The sequence below is a fragment of the Notamacropus eugenii genome, chromosome 7 (genome assembly GCF_028372415.1).
Source record: "Notamacropus eugenii isolate mMacEug1 chromosome 7, mMacEug1.pri_v2, whole genome shotgun sequence".
NCBI lineage: Eukaryota > Metazoa > Chordata > Mammalia > Diprotodontia > Macropodidae > Notamacropus > Notamacropus eugenii.
This window is the reverse complement of record NC_092878.1, coordinates 36,491,572-36,509,343: the sequence shown is the minus strand read 5'-3', so window position 1 is coordinate 36,509,343 and position 17,772 is coordinate 36,491,572. Positions and strand designations below refer to the sequence as shown.

General features: G+C 36.2%; 1 protein-coding gene across 12 annotated transcripts in view; it reads left to right on the top strand.

The window, feature by feature from the left end:
• The window catches only part of UNC79 (unc-79 homolog, NALCN channel complex subunit), a 342,891-nt gene that overhangs the window by 124,138 nt on the left and 200,981 nt on the right, over positions 1-17,772 (top strand). For all 12 annotated transcript variants that reach the window (XM_072623539.1, XM_072623542.1, XM_072623545.1 and 9 more), the window contains 2 exons: positions 1,001-1,124; positions 4,328-4,468. In XM_072623539.1, the coding sequence (XP_072479640.1) occupies positions 1,001-1,124; positions 4,328-4,468 (265 nt within the window). The remainder of the gene's footprint in view (positions 1-1,000; positions 1,125-4,327; positions 4,469-17,772) is intronic.

Sequence of the window (17,772 nt, the reverse complement as noted above, 5' to 3'; positions counted from 1 at the left end):
GGAAAGCTTCAGGGAGGATGTGGCATTTGAGTTGAGCCCTGAAAGATGAAAATGATTTTGAAAGGTGGACATAATAAAGGAGTATACTTGAGATAACAAGTGTGACTAAATGGAGTCAGGCCATGAAATGTAGAGTTTGGGGAACAGTTTCACTGAACATGAAGGGCAATAATATGAAAGTATGTCTGTAGATATAGGTCAGAGCCATGTGGGTCAGAGGGTCTTAAATGTCAGATTTAGAAGTTTATAATTTATCTTGAAATAGGGAGTCATGGAGGGCTTTTGAGCAGGGAAGAAACATGGTTAGATTTGTGCCTTATGGAGATTATCTTGGCATGTGTATGGAAGATATATTAGAAAAGGGGATGCTGGAAAAAGGGAATCCAGTTAGGTGTCTGCTGTAATAGTCCAAGCGAGAGCTTATGAGAACTTGAATTTTCATTAGAGCTAGAAGGAATCTTAGAGTTCATCTAGTTCAGTTTTGTAATTTTAGAAATAAGGAAACTGAAGTCCAGATAGCTCAAGTGACTAATCTAGTAAGTTCTGAGACCAAAGTTAGGTCTCAGATCTCTCAAGTCCTTCTACAAAAATAATAACTAACATTTATATAGAGTTTTAAAGTTTTCAAAGTATTTTATATACATTATCTCGTTTAAGTCTTATGATAATCCTCTGAGGCTTGTACCATCATTAAACAGATGAGAGAACTGAGGCTTAGAGAGGTTGTGACTTTTTTCAGCTGAGTTTCATAGAATTTGGATCCAGGTGTTTTCAGGTCTATATCCATCACATTATTCCATGTTGCCTTTGTACAACTGTACACATTTTGTATGTGAGCGATGATGTAGTTGAATCATATAGAACACAGACTGGTGGAAGGATGGAGTAGGAGCATATAAGGGGGAGGAGTGTACGTGGTTTGACCCCACAAAGTATAAGATGGAAATGCATCTGGAAATATATTCCTATGTTAATTGACTTCCATTCTTTTCTTTTGTAGCAAAATGTTTGACATTGAGCTTTGCCCTCTCCCTTTCTCACTGGAAGAGATGTTTGGATTTATTAGTTGCCGGTTCACAGGATACCCCTCTTCTGTGCAGGAGCAAGCTCTACTATGGCTTCATGTAAGTCAACGATGCTGGCTGATCATGGAGAAAGGGACTATAATCTGGGAAAGGGAGGCCATTTGTGGTTAGATGACCAATAATTTAAATATTGTCCAAATGATGGTATTTCTGGGCTTGCATAAGTGCAGGACCATGTTCTTACTCTTCTTACTGCATCAGCTTCATCCACATATGCCAAATGGGAGAACTATTTATATCACATTAGAAAAAGGATAAACTAGGACCCTTTCCAAAATTTAGGCTCAGGTATTTTATTCAATTCATTCATTCACTCACTTAATATTAAAAAATATTTATTAACCATTTATTTTGTGTAGAACATTGTGGGTACTAGAGGAGACACAAAATTTAGATCAGACATAGATAGTCCTAATTTTCTTGAAGTAGAATCTCTGTGAGGGGGATGTTACAAACTCTGACAACTCTCATATCCAACCTTGCTTGTAACTGCTATAGAGATTTGAAAACATTCATTCATTTAACAAATAATTATTAAACACCTCCTGTGTTCAAAGGCAGTATTGAATGGTAGGTGTAGGGGAATTCTCTCTTGACTTCTTTGGAGAAGCCTACTGGTCAGCAGGGGGTCTAATGACTGAGTCAAAGATAGGAGGCCATATTGAAAGCAAGGAGATTTATTAGCTTGCTAAGGAAGGTAATAAAAGGAAGAAGAAACTCTAAGGAAGGACTTGCAGCTCTTGCTGATAGCAGATTCACCTTTCTAGGGTGTAGACTTGGTATTTATGACATTTTAGGCCCAATCAGCAGCATTCTTCACCAACTTAGGCTAGAAAATAATGCATTTTGTGGGAGAGAAAGGGGTAGAGAAAGAAGGGGAATATTCAAGGGAGAAAAAGGGAATATTTGAAATGTGACTGTTAGGAGTTATTATTGGATTGAGAATACATTTGCTGCTCAAGGGCAAGAGACAAAGGGGAAAGACTAAATACTTTCATAATTGTGAAAGAAGCTGTTTTAGATTAAACTTCAGAATCTTTTATCCAAGAACAGCAAGTAGTTGTTATAACAGTGAATAAGACCACCTACTTTACCTTATAATATATATATATATAATATTTTATTTCTCCTTTAATAAGGGTTGGGTACTTTCTAGTATTTGGACACTAGTTGGGTGAGGGATTAGGCCATCAAGACTTTGCAAAATCACTGTAGTTTCTATTTTTGTTCTTGATAGGGAAGACACAGTTTAGATAACAAATGTTCATTGCTTTCTTGGAGCTTTGGTTCTAGTAGGGAAGAGGATAACTTATAAGCAGATAACCATAGGACAAAGCAGAGGATGATGAGTGAATAAGAAAAAGTAACAAGTGCTATTAGAGAATTGCTATGAGAGAGATCACTTTGATCTATGAGGGGATAAAGAAAGGATTTATGGAGGAGAGCTTCTGATCTAGGACCTGAAGAATGGGTAGAAGTTGGAAAGGCAGAGCTGAAGATGGTGTTGGTGGTAGAATGAAGAATGTACCGGGCAGAGAGAGTATATCTTGTGACTTATCTTTTGTTTTTGTTTGTTTTTTGTTTTTATCACAAATGAAACTTTGGTGAATTTGCTTTACATTTCAGGTTCAGGAAATTGATCTTTCCTAATTAATTTCTAGAAATAGTAGCTTAGTTACTGTTTATAGTGAAAAGGAGAAAACTTTCATTGTTCTCTATCTTTTTAGAATAAGAGGAATATAAATTTGTTTAAGGACAGGAAAGAAAACAAAACATGACAACTAGGTGGCACAGTAGATGGAGCTCTGGATATAACCTCATACATTTAATAGCTGTGTGATCTCATGCAAATCACTTAATCTTTTCTGTTTCAGTTTCCTGACCTGCAACACGGGGATAATAATAGCACCTACTTCCCAGGGTTGTTGTGATGATAAAATGAGATAATATTTGTAAAGCAGCTGGCAAACCTTAAAGTGCTGTCTAAGTGCTAGCTGTTATTATTGCTATTAATCATTATTACTTCTGACAGATCATAATCTGTAGATTGTACATGTTTGAGATGGAAGAGATCATAGGATGTGAAAAGTTAGAACATGGAATGTAAGAGCTGAAAGGGAAATTAGGATATAAAATGTTAAAATTAGAATGGACCTTAGCAGTCTTAGAGCTTCAGTGGACTTGATATCACATATTAGAACAAAGAATCTTAAGAGTGAGGAGAAATCAAAGAGACCCTGTATTTCAATCTCTTGTTTTTACACACTTATTCTTTCAACCAACATTTATTGAATGACTACTACTTTGTACAATATCCTCTATTAGGCAGTAGGAGGAATATAAAGGAATTTAAAATGAATGTCATAGTCCCTAATCTAATGAAGCTCACAATTCACAGACAAGGAAATGGAAGACCAGAAAGGTAGTGACTTACCCAAGGTCATACAGGTAGCCATTTCCATTTGAACTGTCTTAGGATGATTCTGAGGATCACCTGGCAGGATAAGGTACCAGACACTGAAGTCCTTGCTTCAGCTGAACTGCCAAGCATTCAAACTATGCTTCAGAGAGCGCAGCTCTGATGGGCTGGCCATGTTGTTCGAATGTAAAATGTATGCTTGCCCAAAAGACAATTTTATGGAGAACTCGCATGGAACAGGCGATCACATGGTGGTCAGAAGAAGTGGTATAGGGACACTCTCAAGGTCTCTTGCAAGAACTTTAGATTTGACTGTGCAACATGCGAGACACTGGCAAAGGACCGTTCAGCATGGTGTGCCTCCATCAGAAAGGGTGCTGTGCTCTTTGAGCAAAGCAGAATTGAGATGGCACAAAGGAAACATAGGATGTGCAAATTTGGGGTATCCACCCCAAATATTCACATGAACTATCTGTGCCCAACCTGTGGTAGAGCATTCTGAGCTTGTATTGTTCTGATCAGCCATAGCTGGATACGCTGAAATTTCACTTTATCATGGTGATATCATTTTGGTCCTCTTCAAAGACGAAGGACAACAACCAACAGGTAGCCACAATAGGACTAAAACATAGACCTTCCAACTCGCAGTCTAGTGCCTTTCTTTACTGCCTGTTGCTGATATCCAAGTGATCTACAAGACTAATGATCTCATGTTAAATAGTTAATTTTCTAAAAAATTGTTATATATATATATCTTTGTTTAGATTTTGAAAGTCTGTATTTTTTCTCTTTTTGATATGTATATATGTTTGTCTTTCTTCAGGTATTATCAGAGTTAGACATCATGGTCCCACTTCAGCTATTAATAAGCATGTTTTCTGATGGAGTTAATTCCGTTAAAGAGTTGGCAAATCAAAGAAAATCAAGAGTCAGTGAGCTTGCAGGGAGTCTTGCAGCTCGAAGGGTAATTATCACCTCAATTCTTCTTGTTTATCTTGCTTGTTGAGATTCTGGAAAGCGCTGCCAATTGCATCAGTGTCTAAGATTGACATCAAAGGCTCAGATATTTGTAAATGATGAGCCACTTTTTTCCCATCTTGTTTTCTTTTTATCATTGAAGATTCACATAAACTTTGAGATGTTGGATCTAGGAAATGCCAGGTGGAATCTATAATCAAATATAATTTTTATTATTTAAAATTATTTATGTATATCTATCAATGTAACACATATTCATTAAGCACCTACAAGGCACTGCACTAGGCTCTATAGGGAGGAAGACTGAAAAATGAGTAAGATATGATCTCTGCCATTATGGAGTAGAGAATTTAGCAGGGGGAATACTCAATACTCCACAGGGTTGTGAGAAAAACATTCTGTAAATTGCCAAGTATTATAGAAATAAGGGGTAATGGATTTATAGCCTAGTAGAGAGGTAAAATCAATCAACAAATAACCGTAATACACAGAAGAATGTATTATAAAAGCATAAGCAAGTTGCTTTAAGAGTTCAGATGAGAGAGATTTTCTCGTCCTCAAGCCTAATATGTGTTTTGGAGGGGGTGACTTTCCTGTCTTGCCCTTCTTGTTTAATGAAGTGGACACCATTTACTCCCATCTCTAGCTCACAACACTCTTCCTCCATCTTGCCGAGACTGTTTTCCCCGTTTGCTCTTGTAGCCCAGGCTCCCTGGGGGTGTGACTGGTGGCTGGTAGTCTTTATGTCTCGCACTTCAATTAGAGACCACGTCTTTAATTTGCATGTACTACAAATCTTGAGAAGCTACTTTTTTTAAAAAAAAGGTACAAGTTGCATTGGGTTTTTTTGTAAATAGTGTTTTTTTCCAGTTACATGTAAAGATAAATTTCAGCATTCAATTTAAATAAGATTTTGAGTTTCAAATTTTCTCTGTATCTCCTTTTCTTCTTCTCTCACCAAGACAGCAGGAAATCTGATATAGATTATACGTGTGCAATTATGTTAAACGTATTTCCACATTAGTCATGTTGTGAAAGAAGAAAGAGAACAAAAGGAAACAGCACACAGATGCACACACATACACAGAGACACACACATACACACAATACACACACATACACACATACACACATACATATACACACACATGCACATATGCGCGCGCGCGCACACACACACACACACACACACACACACACACCGCCCCCCCAGAGTGAAAATAGTATGCTTCGATCTGCATTCAGACTCCATCAATTCTTTCTCTGGATGTGGGCAACATTTGATGAGCTACTTTTTAAAATCAGCATAGTTCTCAGTTTTTTAAAATAGGCCACCAACAATGAGTTACCTGGATAATTCTATATTCATTTTTATTATTAACAATAACATAGTGATTTGTATAACTTACATTTATGTTCTATCAAGTATTTCATGTATAATATCTTCTTTGAGCTCTCAATGACCGTATGTGGGAGGCAGAATAGGACAGGAATTATCTCTGTTAGGCAGATGAGAAAATTGAGGCCAAGAGAGATTGAATGAATTGTCCAAGGTCACTCTCGATTTATTGACTTACTAATTAATTTACTACTTAAATTACTTCTTAAATTAATTACTTAAAAACTAAATTAAACTACAAACTTCATTTACTATTGTAAGAATCTGGGTTTTCATCATTGCATGTACTCCTGCTATTGATAAATACAGTAGAAAGTATGGAGTGGTGGTTGGAGCACTAGACTTGGATACAGGAAGACCTTGATTTGAATGCTGCCTCAGACAGTTACTAGCTGTGTGACCTTTTGAATTTTAAACTCTCTGAGCCTAAGTTTCCTCATTGAATGGAAGGTTTGGACTCAGTGGTCTCTATGATCCCTTTTAGCTTTAAATTTATGATCCTAAGTATGTAAAGTATATAGAAGGTATATTTTAGATGTTTAGATCCATGCTTAAAATCAGAGGTGAGTAACTGCGGCCTCAAGGCCACATGTGGTTCTCTAGGTCCTCAAGCATGGCCCTTTGCCTAAATCCAAAGAGCAAATCCTCCTAATAAAAGGATTTGTTCTGAAAAACTTGGACTCAGTCAAAAGACTGTACCCAAGGACCTAGAAGCCCACATATGGCCTCAAGGCCACAGGTTCCCCACCCCCGCTTTAGATGTTCTTTGTAAATTATTGTGGCCAAAATAAATTATCCTTGGTGGTCAACTTTCTGAGGAAGAGCCTTTAGCCAGGCTAGTCTTAGGCTGACAGATATAATCTATTGCTAGGTCCATTGTTGAAAGTTTTCATCTTTATAGCATGTAACTCTTACTTGAATTTTACTCAGCTCTACTAGCCTGCCATGGTTAATCACTGGAGGAGGATATATCAGATTCATGAGGACAAAGATGTAGAGATGGGAGAGACTTAGAAGTTATTGAGTCCAGTCTCCTTATTTTATAGTAAACTGGGGCCCAGAGATGGGAAATAACTTACTTAAAAATCAAGTAGGTGGCAAGTAACAGAGCCAGGTTTAATATTCTACTTTCTGTAGCAGATTCTTTCACTGCTGTGAACTTTAATAAGAAGGGCTTTTAGTAATACCAAATAGATACATATCTATATATGCAAATGTATTTAATATTGACAGCCCATTTTTCTTTCGTTTGTCATAGAATCTCCAATTCTTGTGCATGATGACTTTCAACATCACTTTGTGATATTTTGTTTTGAGAAGATTATTCCCTAGACCTTATTTTAGAGAAAGATCTAATAAAGTTTTGGATGGTTTACTTAAAATGTTTAGTATGATCCAAATATAAAAGCAAATTAAAATGTCTTTTTCCCTTAGTGTCTCAGTACTTTATACATGTAGTGCAAATCAGCTATTCTAAATTTTAATAGTTTTCATTCATATTTTTATATGATTCGCTTAATTTTTTTTTCAAAACGCACGTATAGCCTAATTACTTTTTCCTATATACCTGATCCTAGGGGAAGATTAAAAAAATCACTCCCCTCCTTCCTTCCCTCCCTTATCTTCTTTCCTTCCTTCTTTTTTTTGTCACAGAAGCTTTTTAATTCTTTTGTCTGTTTCAAATTTTCTCCCTCTACTTACCCCTTCCCCTACCCATTGAAAAGGCAAGAAAAACAAAACCCATTACAAATATGTGTAGTCCTTCACATCAAATTTCTTCAATAACCATGTTTTTAGAAAGGCAAGAAAAAGAAAGAAAAGAAAATATATTTCAATTTTCATTTCATTTTCATTCACCAGTTCTCATTCTGGATAGCATATTTCATTAGGAGTCCTTTGGATTGTGGATCATTGTATTAACCAGAGTTATAAAGTTTTTCAAAGTTGATTATCTTTACAATATTGCTATTTCTGTATAGATTGTTCTCCTGCTTCTGCTCATTTCACTTTGTATCAGTTCATACATATCCTCCCAGATTTTTCTGAAACCATCTCCTTCATAGTTTTCAGTAGTATCCCATCACATTCATATGCCATGGCTTGTTCAGCTATTCCCCATTTGATGGCCATCCCTTCAGTTTCATTTTTTTTTAGCATAATAAAAATTGCTTCTTTAAATAGTTGTGTACATATGACTCTTTTACTCTCTCTTTAAGGCATAGAATTAGGAGTACCATTGGTAGATCAAAAGATATACATAGTTTTTTGGGTTTTTGGGCACAGTTCCAAATTGTTTTCTAGAAGGGACAGCACCGTACTAGTACTAATACAGACTAGTTCACAGCTCCACTAACAGTGCATTAGTGTACTTCTTTTCCTATATCCCTTCCAGCTTTTGTCATTTTGGTTTTTTTTGTCATCTTAGCCAAACTGTTAGATGTGAGATGGTACCTGAGAGTTGTTTTAATTTGCATTTCTCTAATTATTAACGATTTAGGTTATTTTATCATATGACTTTGATAGCTTGGATTTTTTCCTCTGAAAATTGCCTTTTCATATCCTTTTATCAGTTGGAGAATGGCTCTTCTTATTATAGATTTGACTCAGTTCCCTATTATTTTAGAAATAAGACCTTTATTACAGAAACTTTCTCCAAAGTTTTTTCCCCCCAGTTTCTTACTTTTCTTCTAATTTTGGATGCATTGGATTAGATACAATGCAAAAAGTTTTTAATTTATGTATTCAAAATTATCCAGTTTATTTCCCATGAGCCTCTCAATTTCTTCTTTCATCATAAACTCATCTCATCATAAATCTGACAAGTAATTTCTACCCTACTGCACTAATTTGTTTATGATATTACCCTTTATATCTAAATCATGCATTAATTTTGAGTTCATTTTGGTATGTGGTATGAGCCACTAGTCTATTCCTAGTTTCTGTCAGGCTCCCTTCCCAGTTTTCCCAGCAGTTTTTGTCAAATAGTGAGGTTTTGCCCCAGTAACTGGGATCTTTGGGTTTATCAAGCACTAGGTTACTGTGCTCTTTTACCTCTTCATATTGTGTCCTGTGACAATCAAAGGGGTGTCCCTCTCTTAGTCATTACTGGCAAAATTCATGGCAGAGTCCTCCTTAATAGTCTGATCCTTCAACTGAAAAATAGTCATCTTTTTGACAACCAGTGTGGTTTCGGAAAGGGGCATGGAATGGTCAGTCTGTTGTTTGCTTCCAACAATTCCAGGAGAAATACCAGAAGCAAACATTCATCAATCTGACCAAAGCCTTTGATGCTGTCAGTTGTGAGAGCTTGTGGAATATCATGGCAAAATTTGATTGCCTAGAGAAGTACATCAGTATTATATGCCAGTTCCTTGCTTACATAAGTTCTGGATAATAGATGATACTCTTGTGCTTTCCCAGTCACCAGTGGAGTGAAGCAGGGCTGTGTGCTTGTTCCCATGTTTTTAGCATGATGTTTTCAGTAATTTTGTGATGAAAATGGCATCAAGGTCACCCTGACAGTAAATTATTTAACTTGAAAAGGCAACAAGCCAGGACTAAAGTGGAGGGAGAGTTGGCACATGACTTTTTGTTTAGCAGATGATTGTGCCCTCAATGCAATCTCTGAGGCTGAGATACAACAGAGTATGAACTGATTCTCTGCCTATGTGCTAATTTTGACTTGATAATTAACACTAAGAAAACATACGTGGAGCCATTGGTTATAATAAATGGAGAAATTTTGAATACTGTATCAGTGTACTGCTACTCCTACTGTAGTACTGTACTGTAGGCATGTGCATGTAGATGATGAGGTTGACATGTGCATTGCCAGAGCTAGCTCAGTGTTTGGGAAGCTCTAAAGGAAAGTGTGAGAGAGAAGAGGTATTAGGCTGCCTACCAAACTGAAGGTCTATAGAGCTGTTGTGTTGACAGCATTTTTAGTATGCCTATGAAATCTGGTCAGTGCCATAGACTATTTGTGCCAGATCAGTGATAGAACCTTCTGAGCTCACATTGATCTTAACCCTAACAGAGTGATATCATTTTGGTCCTCTTTCAACACAAAGGATAACAATCATTTTATTCCCAATCTTTTCCACTAATCTACCTCTCCATTTCTTATACAGTACTATATTTAAATGCTTACAATTTTATAGTATAGTTTGAGACCTAGTACTTCTATCCCTCTTCTCATTTTTTAAATTGATTTTCTTGTTATTCTTGACCATTTATTTTTTCAGATGAATTTTGTTATTTTTTTCTAGCTTTATAAAGTAATTCTTTGATATTTTGATTGACATGACACTGAATAAGTAAATTAATTTAGGTAGTATTATCATTTTTATTATATTTTCTCAGCCTACCCATAAGCAATTAATGTTTCTCCAGTTTTTTTTTAACTGTCTTTATTTGTGTGAAGAGTGTTTTGTAATTGTGTTCATATAGTTCCTGTGTGTATCTTGGCAGGTAGACTTCCAAGTATTTTATACTGTCTACAAATATTTTAAATGGAATTTCTCTTTCTATCTCTTCCTGCTAGGTGGGAGTTGTTGGTAATATACAGAAATGCTGATAATTTGTGTGGGTTTATTTTTTATCCTGCAATGTTGCTGAAGTTGTTAATTATTTTGATTAGCTTTTTGGTTGACTCTCTAGGGTTCTCTAAGTAAACCATTATCATCTGCAAAGTTATAATTTTGTTTCCTTACTGCTTATGCTTATTTCTTTAATTTGTTTTTCTTGTCTTATTGCTAAAGATAGCATTTTTAGTGTAATGTTAAATAGTCATGGTGATAATGGACACTGCTCCATGGTAGGGCTTTTCCCCAACTGCATCCCTACTTATGTAGCACTGATGCGTACTATTTTTCTACATTTGCCTAGAAGTCTCCTCCCTGTGTCCATGCTCTTCCATTCCTTTAGGTGCCAGTTGCTTGGGTTCCAGCTCCACTCTTCCCAGCATAGGACAAGTAGATTTTTTAAAGCATCAAATCTCTCTAGGCTTCATAAGACCCTTATCTCCCTTCACCGACCATCACTTTACACCCATAGGAGCATTCATTAGTGAAAATCCCTTCCATCTCCAAAGTAAGATCTTCTTTCCTATACCCCTTTTCTATCTTCACCCCTTCCTACTCACCTACTCCCTTATGGGGTCTTTTTCTTTCTAAGACCACAGTGGCTACTGTTGACCTGAAAACTTTGTTAAGAAAAGGCAACATGGCTAAATGCATACATTTTATGATTTAATTAATTAATTGATCAATTCCCTATTAAAGACAACGGTAACATAATGCATTATGGAGCCAGAAATGTTCTGGCTACCCAGTGCAGAAATCTTCTGGCTTATATACATTTTGCCGTGAGAAAGGAACTCTCCTAGTTGAACAAATCATAAATTTAGTAAGACAAGACAATTAACAAAGTAATGTCAATCAAATGTTGAGATTCCAAGCTGGGTAAACATATGTCTCGGTGACAAGGAAGGAAATCCCACCACTAGTGAGTGGCAGGCTTCCTGCCCTAAACAGATAACTGACACAGGAAGGGGCAAACAATGTTCAATAGAAATTATGACCTAAGATGTCTATATTTTCTTTACCATTATTCAAGATATGTCATAACATAGTATGTGTCTATAGATAATAAGATACAAAGGAAAGACCCATTATTCAAGATATGTCATAGGTTAAAGGTCTCCAAGGAATGCAGAGTCAGCTTTGGCTAGCTTTTGCTGACATAGGAAGAGGCATTCTCTGAGTTTACTTCAGAGAGAACAAAGAGATTATTCCAAAATTTTATATTAAACATTATCATTCCCTCCTTTTGGTCAAAGGCAAGCCGAAGGCTTCGCCTGTAGACCAACAAAGATATGATAAAAACCTCTAAATAACCAGTAGTGTGAGAGTTTACTCTTCATTCAAGTCTGGTCCAGACTCTTGGGAAAGTTGTCTATGTCTGATGGCATCTTCTTCAGGCCTCTTCAAAATTGGAGGGCATGATCCACTCAGGAGCAGGAGCAATGGAGGTGACAGATGGATCCAAGAGTCTATACAGAAAACTTGACAGGGTCTCCCAGAAAACATGATTTGATAATTGAAATGAAACAATACAACATAGTTAACATGGCTAAAGACACTTAGCAATAGTTCAGTTTCCTAGCCATGCCAGGGCTAGGTTCAAACAACACAGTGAAGTTTTTTTACAGTTCACAAATTGCATTTTTACATTGTCAGGTACAGATTAAAACTTAGATGGCTCACAATAGACTAGTTTTAAAAGGGAGATTTACATGTCACCAATATAAACAAAAAAATTAAACATGAATCATACAAATCAATGCAATTATTATTTTAATGTTAATTAACATTAAGTTCCTTGTATCCCAGTAACCCATTCTTAATTTTCATTTAACTTTGAATCCCAGATTTCTCATTTAGTTATCTGATACCTAGATATCTTTTCTTTGACAATAGGTTTTATTCTTGGGACAGTTCAAAAAGAGAATTCTGCTTTTCTGGTTAAGATCTAGAAGTTCCCAGATACTTCTGACAATATAAATTAGTACAATTACTTAAAATTTGTTCTCCATTTTTGAAATTTCAGAAAATTTCAGTTCACATTATTTACTGTTTCTATCTTTACCTAACTCTTGTACCTAGAATAAGAATCTTTCAAAATGTGAGGGTTCAACTATAAAATGAACTCATCTGCCTGTTAAATTGTTGGACAGATATTTTAATGGAGAAGAAATAATTTCACTTACTTTTACTACTATCCTATACAAATTTTATGCAAAAATCCAAATTTGAGATCTTATTATCCAAAAGCATGACAAATTTCAGAAGTCAATGATATACATTTGCATATAATTCTTAGAGGAATCAGGCTGATCCTGTTGTTTTTCCTCAAAATTTGCTACTCTATTTAATTAGACATCTATCACATTACATCTTTGTGTTATTACCTGATCTAATCATTTCCTTGATGTTATCTCTATATTATTTATTTTTTTGGCCAGGAATATAGGTTAAAGTTGTAAGCTATTCATTCCTGCACCCCATTATAATAACTCAGAGATGCTCCAAATTCCATTTATTATTTGATAGACTTAGTATTGTACTTTCAGAACTTCTTGATTATAAAGATTTGCTATAAAAGAAAAAGAGGGACAATGTTAACAGAAGGAAAGGATCTCCTTAGTTCTGGTTGATTCCAGGAATAAGCCATTATCTGACATGTAATCATGAGGTTACCAGGTGCTGAAAGCAGGGCTTAGAGATAATCAGGTGGGAGATTTCCTTTTTCAGAAAGGAAATAGCACATTTGGAAATAAAGTTAGGAAGATCCTACCTAGGCCGTGTCCAAGGTCGTCTTCAAAACCTTTCCAAGCATCCACCACTAGCCTGCAGCACATGTCAATTGGCTTTATGATAATTTAGACAAGTATTCCTGTAATCAGAACTTCAAACAATAGTAAATTGCAGTCCCAGTCTTATATAGCAAATCAATATTGGCTGGTATCCCTCAGATAAAATACTTCCTCTTACTTTAAACCATCTGAAACTGGCACAAAAGTATCCAAAACAACTATCTAGGAGCAAGAGGGGTTTGGATAACCCATATTTATTCCCAAATCTTATCTACCTTTCATAGTTTCAAACAGAACTTAATTTATCTTTCCAAATCTCTCAATCCTATTCTTCCACTTGCTTTTACATTTTAACCACAAGACAAGATAGCTCACAAGTTATTACTTTTTACTAGCATAACTGTACTGGAATCTCATTCCAGCTTAAACAAAACAAAGAGGTTAATGACTAAATTTATAGTTTGATGGAATTATGTCTGTTTCATAAGTTGTTATTCTTCCCTAATTCTACTCACTCTGGAAGAATGAGATACTTCAGGAATTAAATATTTTACATAATAAATTCAAACGCAAACCTTAACTCTAATTTAGGCCATAGAATGACTACATATTCAGATCAAAACAGCTTAATTTAACAGTATATTATTTTGAAACTTTAGTAGGCCTTCTAAGAATCACACATGATTTTTCAAAACATTTTCTTCTAAAAGTATTTCCCTTCTTTGAAAACAGTTTAAAATTTACTCTGATGTTCACTAAACTCTTATGAAGAAAACTAGTTGGAAACTTTTAAAATGCTTGTTATCTCTTTTTTTTTTTCTTAAGCAAAAATAAACCTTTACAACTGGAATTCATTAAAGCTGAGTTGTTACAAAAATGTTCTTAAGTAATATGAATTTCCAAAGTATTATAACAAACTGAATTCTTAATTATTGCAGTATTCTTAGATATAAGAGACTGACTCACAAAAAAACACTTGCTTTTAAAATCCTTTTAAACAATGGGAACATCTTAAGATGAGTCTTAAGTAGTTTACATAAATTTCTGCATATATTCTAATTTCAGATAAAAATAATATTAGATTTCCCAGTAAGACTGCACAAAAGGCTCACATGTTTTGCTGGTCACTTGTTACTGACCACAGAAATTTGCTATAGAAGGAAAAAGCAGGGACATGTGACATACCAAATATGACAGGATAAAACATCCTTTACTCTGTTTCAATTCAGATAGGAGTGGAATTCTCCAATCATGCAGTATCTGTTTCATAGCCAGACTCAGGAATAGGGAAACTGAGCCAGGGGGAGCCCATCCTAGATTGAGTTTAGAATTGTCCCCTCAGTGTTTAGTCAGATGAGAAATATTCCTTTGTGGCATGTGTCTCAGATACTGATTTAATGCAGACAACTATACCCAAATTCAAACTCAAAACAAAAATAGTTATGGTCCCAAAAGCCTTTGACCTTAAACAGCAAGTCTCACTAATCACAACTTAAGTCAGATAACAGTTATTTCCACTCTCTTGGAGTTAAAATAAACAATAAAGATTTACCAGGACACACACACATAAGGGATTCCATTTAACATCTTTCCTTCTCAAATTTAAAACTTTACTGATGTAAAAGCCAATTATTAAAAATTCTGTCTATCTATTACAACTTCTGAGCAAGTAATATTCATTGTTTAGAATTTGCATTAACCAACCAAATTCCTTTACTAGGACTGATGATCTTAACCACAGGAATGGGAGCACTGTTCTGAATGAACAGAAAGAATTTAAATAAAGTTTTCACTCCATTCCCTCCTTTCCATACATAGGAATCATTTAGCAATGTTAGGTTTCAGTATTAAAACAGTAATCCCAAATAACTTAGTTAATAATCCTACAACTTCATAGAAGACAGCCAAATTCTTTAGCTTTAACTTTTTTAACGGACAAGGGTGAAAATACCTGGTTTTCTAAATGGCAATTACAAAACATTATAAGACAAGGTTAGCAGGACTGATAAAGTAACATAACTGGTGTTACACAATTTTCCCAACATCTTTTAGTTTCAGCAAAATTAAAATTAAAAATTGCTTTGTCTAACACTATTTCTAGATTGCAATGGTCACTCAATTTTCACAATCTAAGAGAAATTCAGAAATACAATCCTAGAAATAGTTTTAACACAACAATAACTGCAGATGGTATAATTTGCATTTCCAGAAATTATTGATCTTATTACTTTTAGCAATTAAAACCACTTCAAAGTTAACAATTACATTAGAGATAATAATGTTGTATGCAACATATACCACTCATTACGTTAAGCATTTTACAATCATTTTATCATTTTGATCCCATAACAACAAGCATAATTATTTTTACAAATCAGAAAATGGGTCAAACAGAGATAAAATACTTTTTGCAACTGAACAGAGAAGTGAAGCTTACCAAGAGCAGAGAAACTGATGTCCCAGTGGTGATTTTCGCAGGCAGAGTTTAGAGAATGCTCGCTACAGGCCTGATTCTTCCACGTTTACCAATCCCCCCCAAAGCAGCAGAATTTACTGAGCCCCTAAGGCGATATACAGCTGCTGGGACAGTGTAGGAGGAATGTCTAGGACATTTCCAAGCTTTACCTAGAAAGGTGGGCTATTCACAATCTTACGAGTAATTTCAAATGATCAGTTCCCGAAATATTTCTGATTAATTTCACAACATACAAATCTGCTAAAATGATTTTCCCTAAGATGATCTAACTTTCCATTGTAATTCCAGGTTGTCCAGACCAGAATGACAAGGAAAAGTCTCAAAGTTTTGTTTGTTTATTTCCCTAGCTGCAGCCCTTGAAGTCTGGCTGCTTGCATTTAAATCTTACAAGATAACACACTCATTCACAGCACGCATGGCACGGACAGGGACATACACCAACAGACAAACTGACAACAGGACAAACACAAACGTAGCTCACAAAAAAAACAACCCAGAGAGAGAAGGCAATTAGAAGCTTGCTAGAAATCCCCATCATGAATTGGCTATTATCATTCTGAGGAAAGGATGCTGCAAGAATCCAAGGGGAATCCTGCAGCCTTTGCTCAGAGCACCCCTGCAGTTGTTGGAGGGGTGGGGAGTCTTGGTGCCCCAAAGTTTCTGACTGTCTTAAAGAAACAGGCCCCATGGGAATAGGTTCAGGCCTTTAGTTCTTAGGTGGATTTTAACTGTCCTCTTCAAGACCAGAGTCCTTAAAGGAAAGTGGGGAGGGGGAAGAGGGAGGAGGGAGGCAACAGAGGCTTGAACAGAGGCTGCCTTCCTCAGGTCTAAGGTAGGGGAAGGCGATGGGGAAAGATTGCATCTAGGTGCCATCAGTTTCCCCAGATCAGAGGCCTTCAAGGGGAAGGGGAGGGAGGAAAGGGGTGAGGAATAGGACTGAGGGAGTGAAGGGAAGGACAGACTGGAGCCCCTGAAGAAGAAAAGATTTTTTTTTTTTGCCAGGATACGGCTAGGTGCTGAAGCAGCTCCCAGCCCTACAGGGAAGAGGCTACCTGTCTTTTGTTCTCGCTCAGGCAAGTCAGAAAGCCCAAGATGAAACATTCTCGCTGCTGGCTAGTTGTTTTGTTGGCCTTTCTTAATTTGGTTGTAAGATAAAGTAACTTTGACCGGTCCAAAAGAGCCCTGTGGTGGCCAACGTAATTTAGGGCTATCTTTAGTTGATTGACACTAGTGCTAGCAATACCTGTACTAAGTTTCCTGAGATCGATCGCCAGAGGAGACCTAAGTAATACAGAGCGATTTAACGCGACTTGGTCTCCGGTCCCCAGAGTTTCCTTTAATAGGGAATTTAATAGGGAATTTTAATAGGGAATTTGGAAGCTGGGAATGGAAGGACTTACCCCGACCCCGTCAAGGCCCAGGACTCTAGGAAAAATAGTTCCTACTGGCGCCGGAGCCCTGGCGTTGGCGAGATGAGGCAATGTCCATTCGGTTCCACAGTTCCAATCCACGTTTGGGCGCCATAACTGTTGACCTGAAAACTTTGTTAAGAAAAGGCAACATGGCTAAATGCATACATTTTATGATTTAATTAATTAATTGATCAATTCCCTATTAAAGACAACGGTAACATAATGCATTATGGAGCCAGAAATGTTCTGGCTACCCAGTGCAGAAATCTTCTGGCTTATATACATTTTGCCGTGAGAAAGGAACTCTCCTAGTTGAACAAATCATAAATTTTGTAAGACAAGACAATTAACAAAGTAATGTCAATCAAATGTTGAGATTCCAAGCTGGGTAAACATATGTCTCGGTGACAAGGAAGGAAATCCCACCACTAGTGAGTGGCAGGCTTCCTGCCCTAAACAGATAACTGACACAGGAAGGGGCAAACAATGTTCAATAGAAATTATGACCTAAGATGTCTATATTTTCTTTACCATTATTCAAGATATGTCATAACATAGTATGTGTCTATAGATAATAAGATACAAAGGAAAGACCCATTATTCAAGATATGTCATAGGTTAAAGGTCT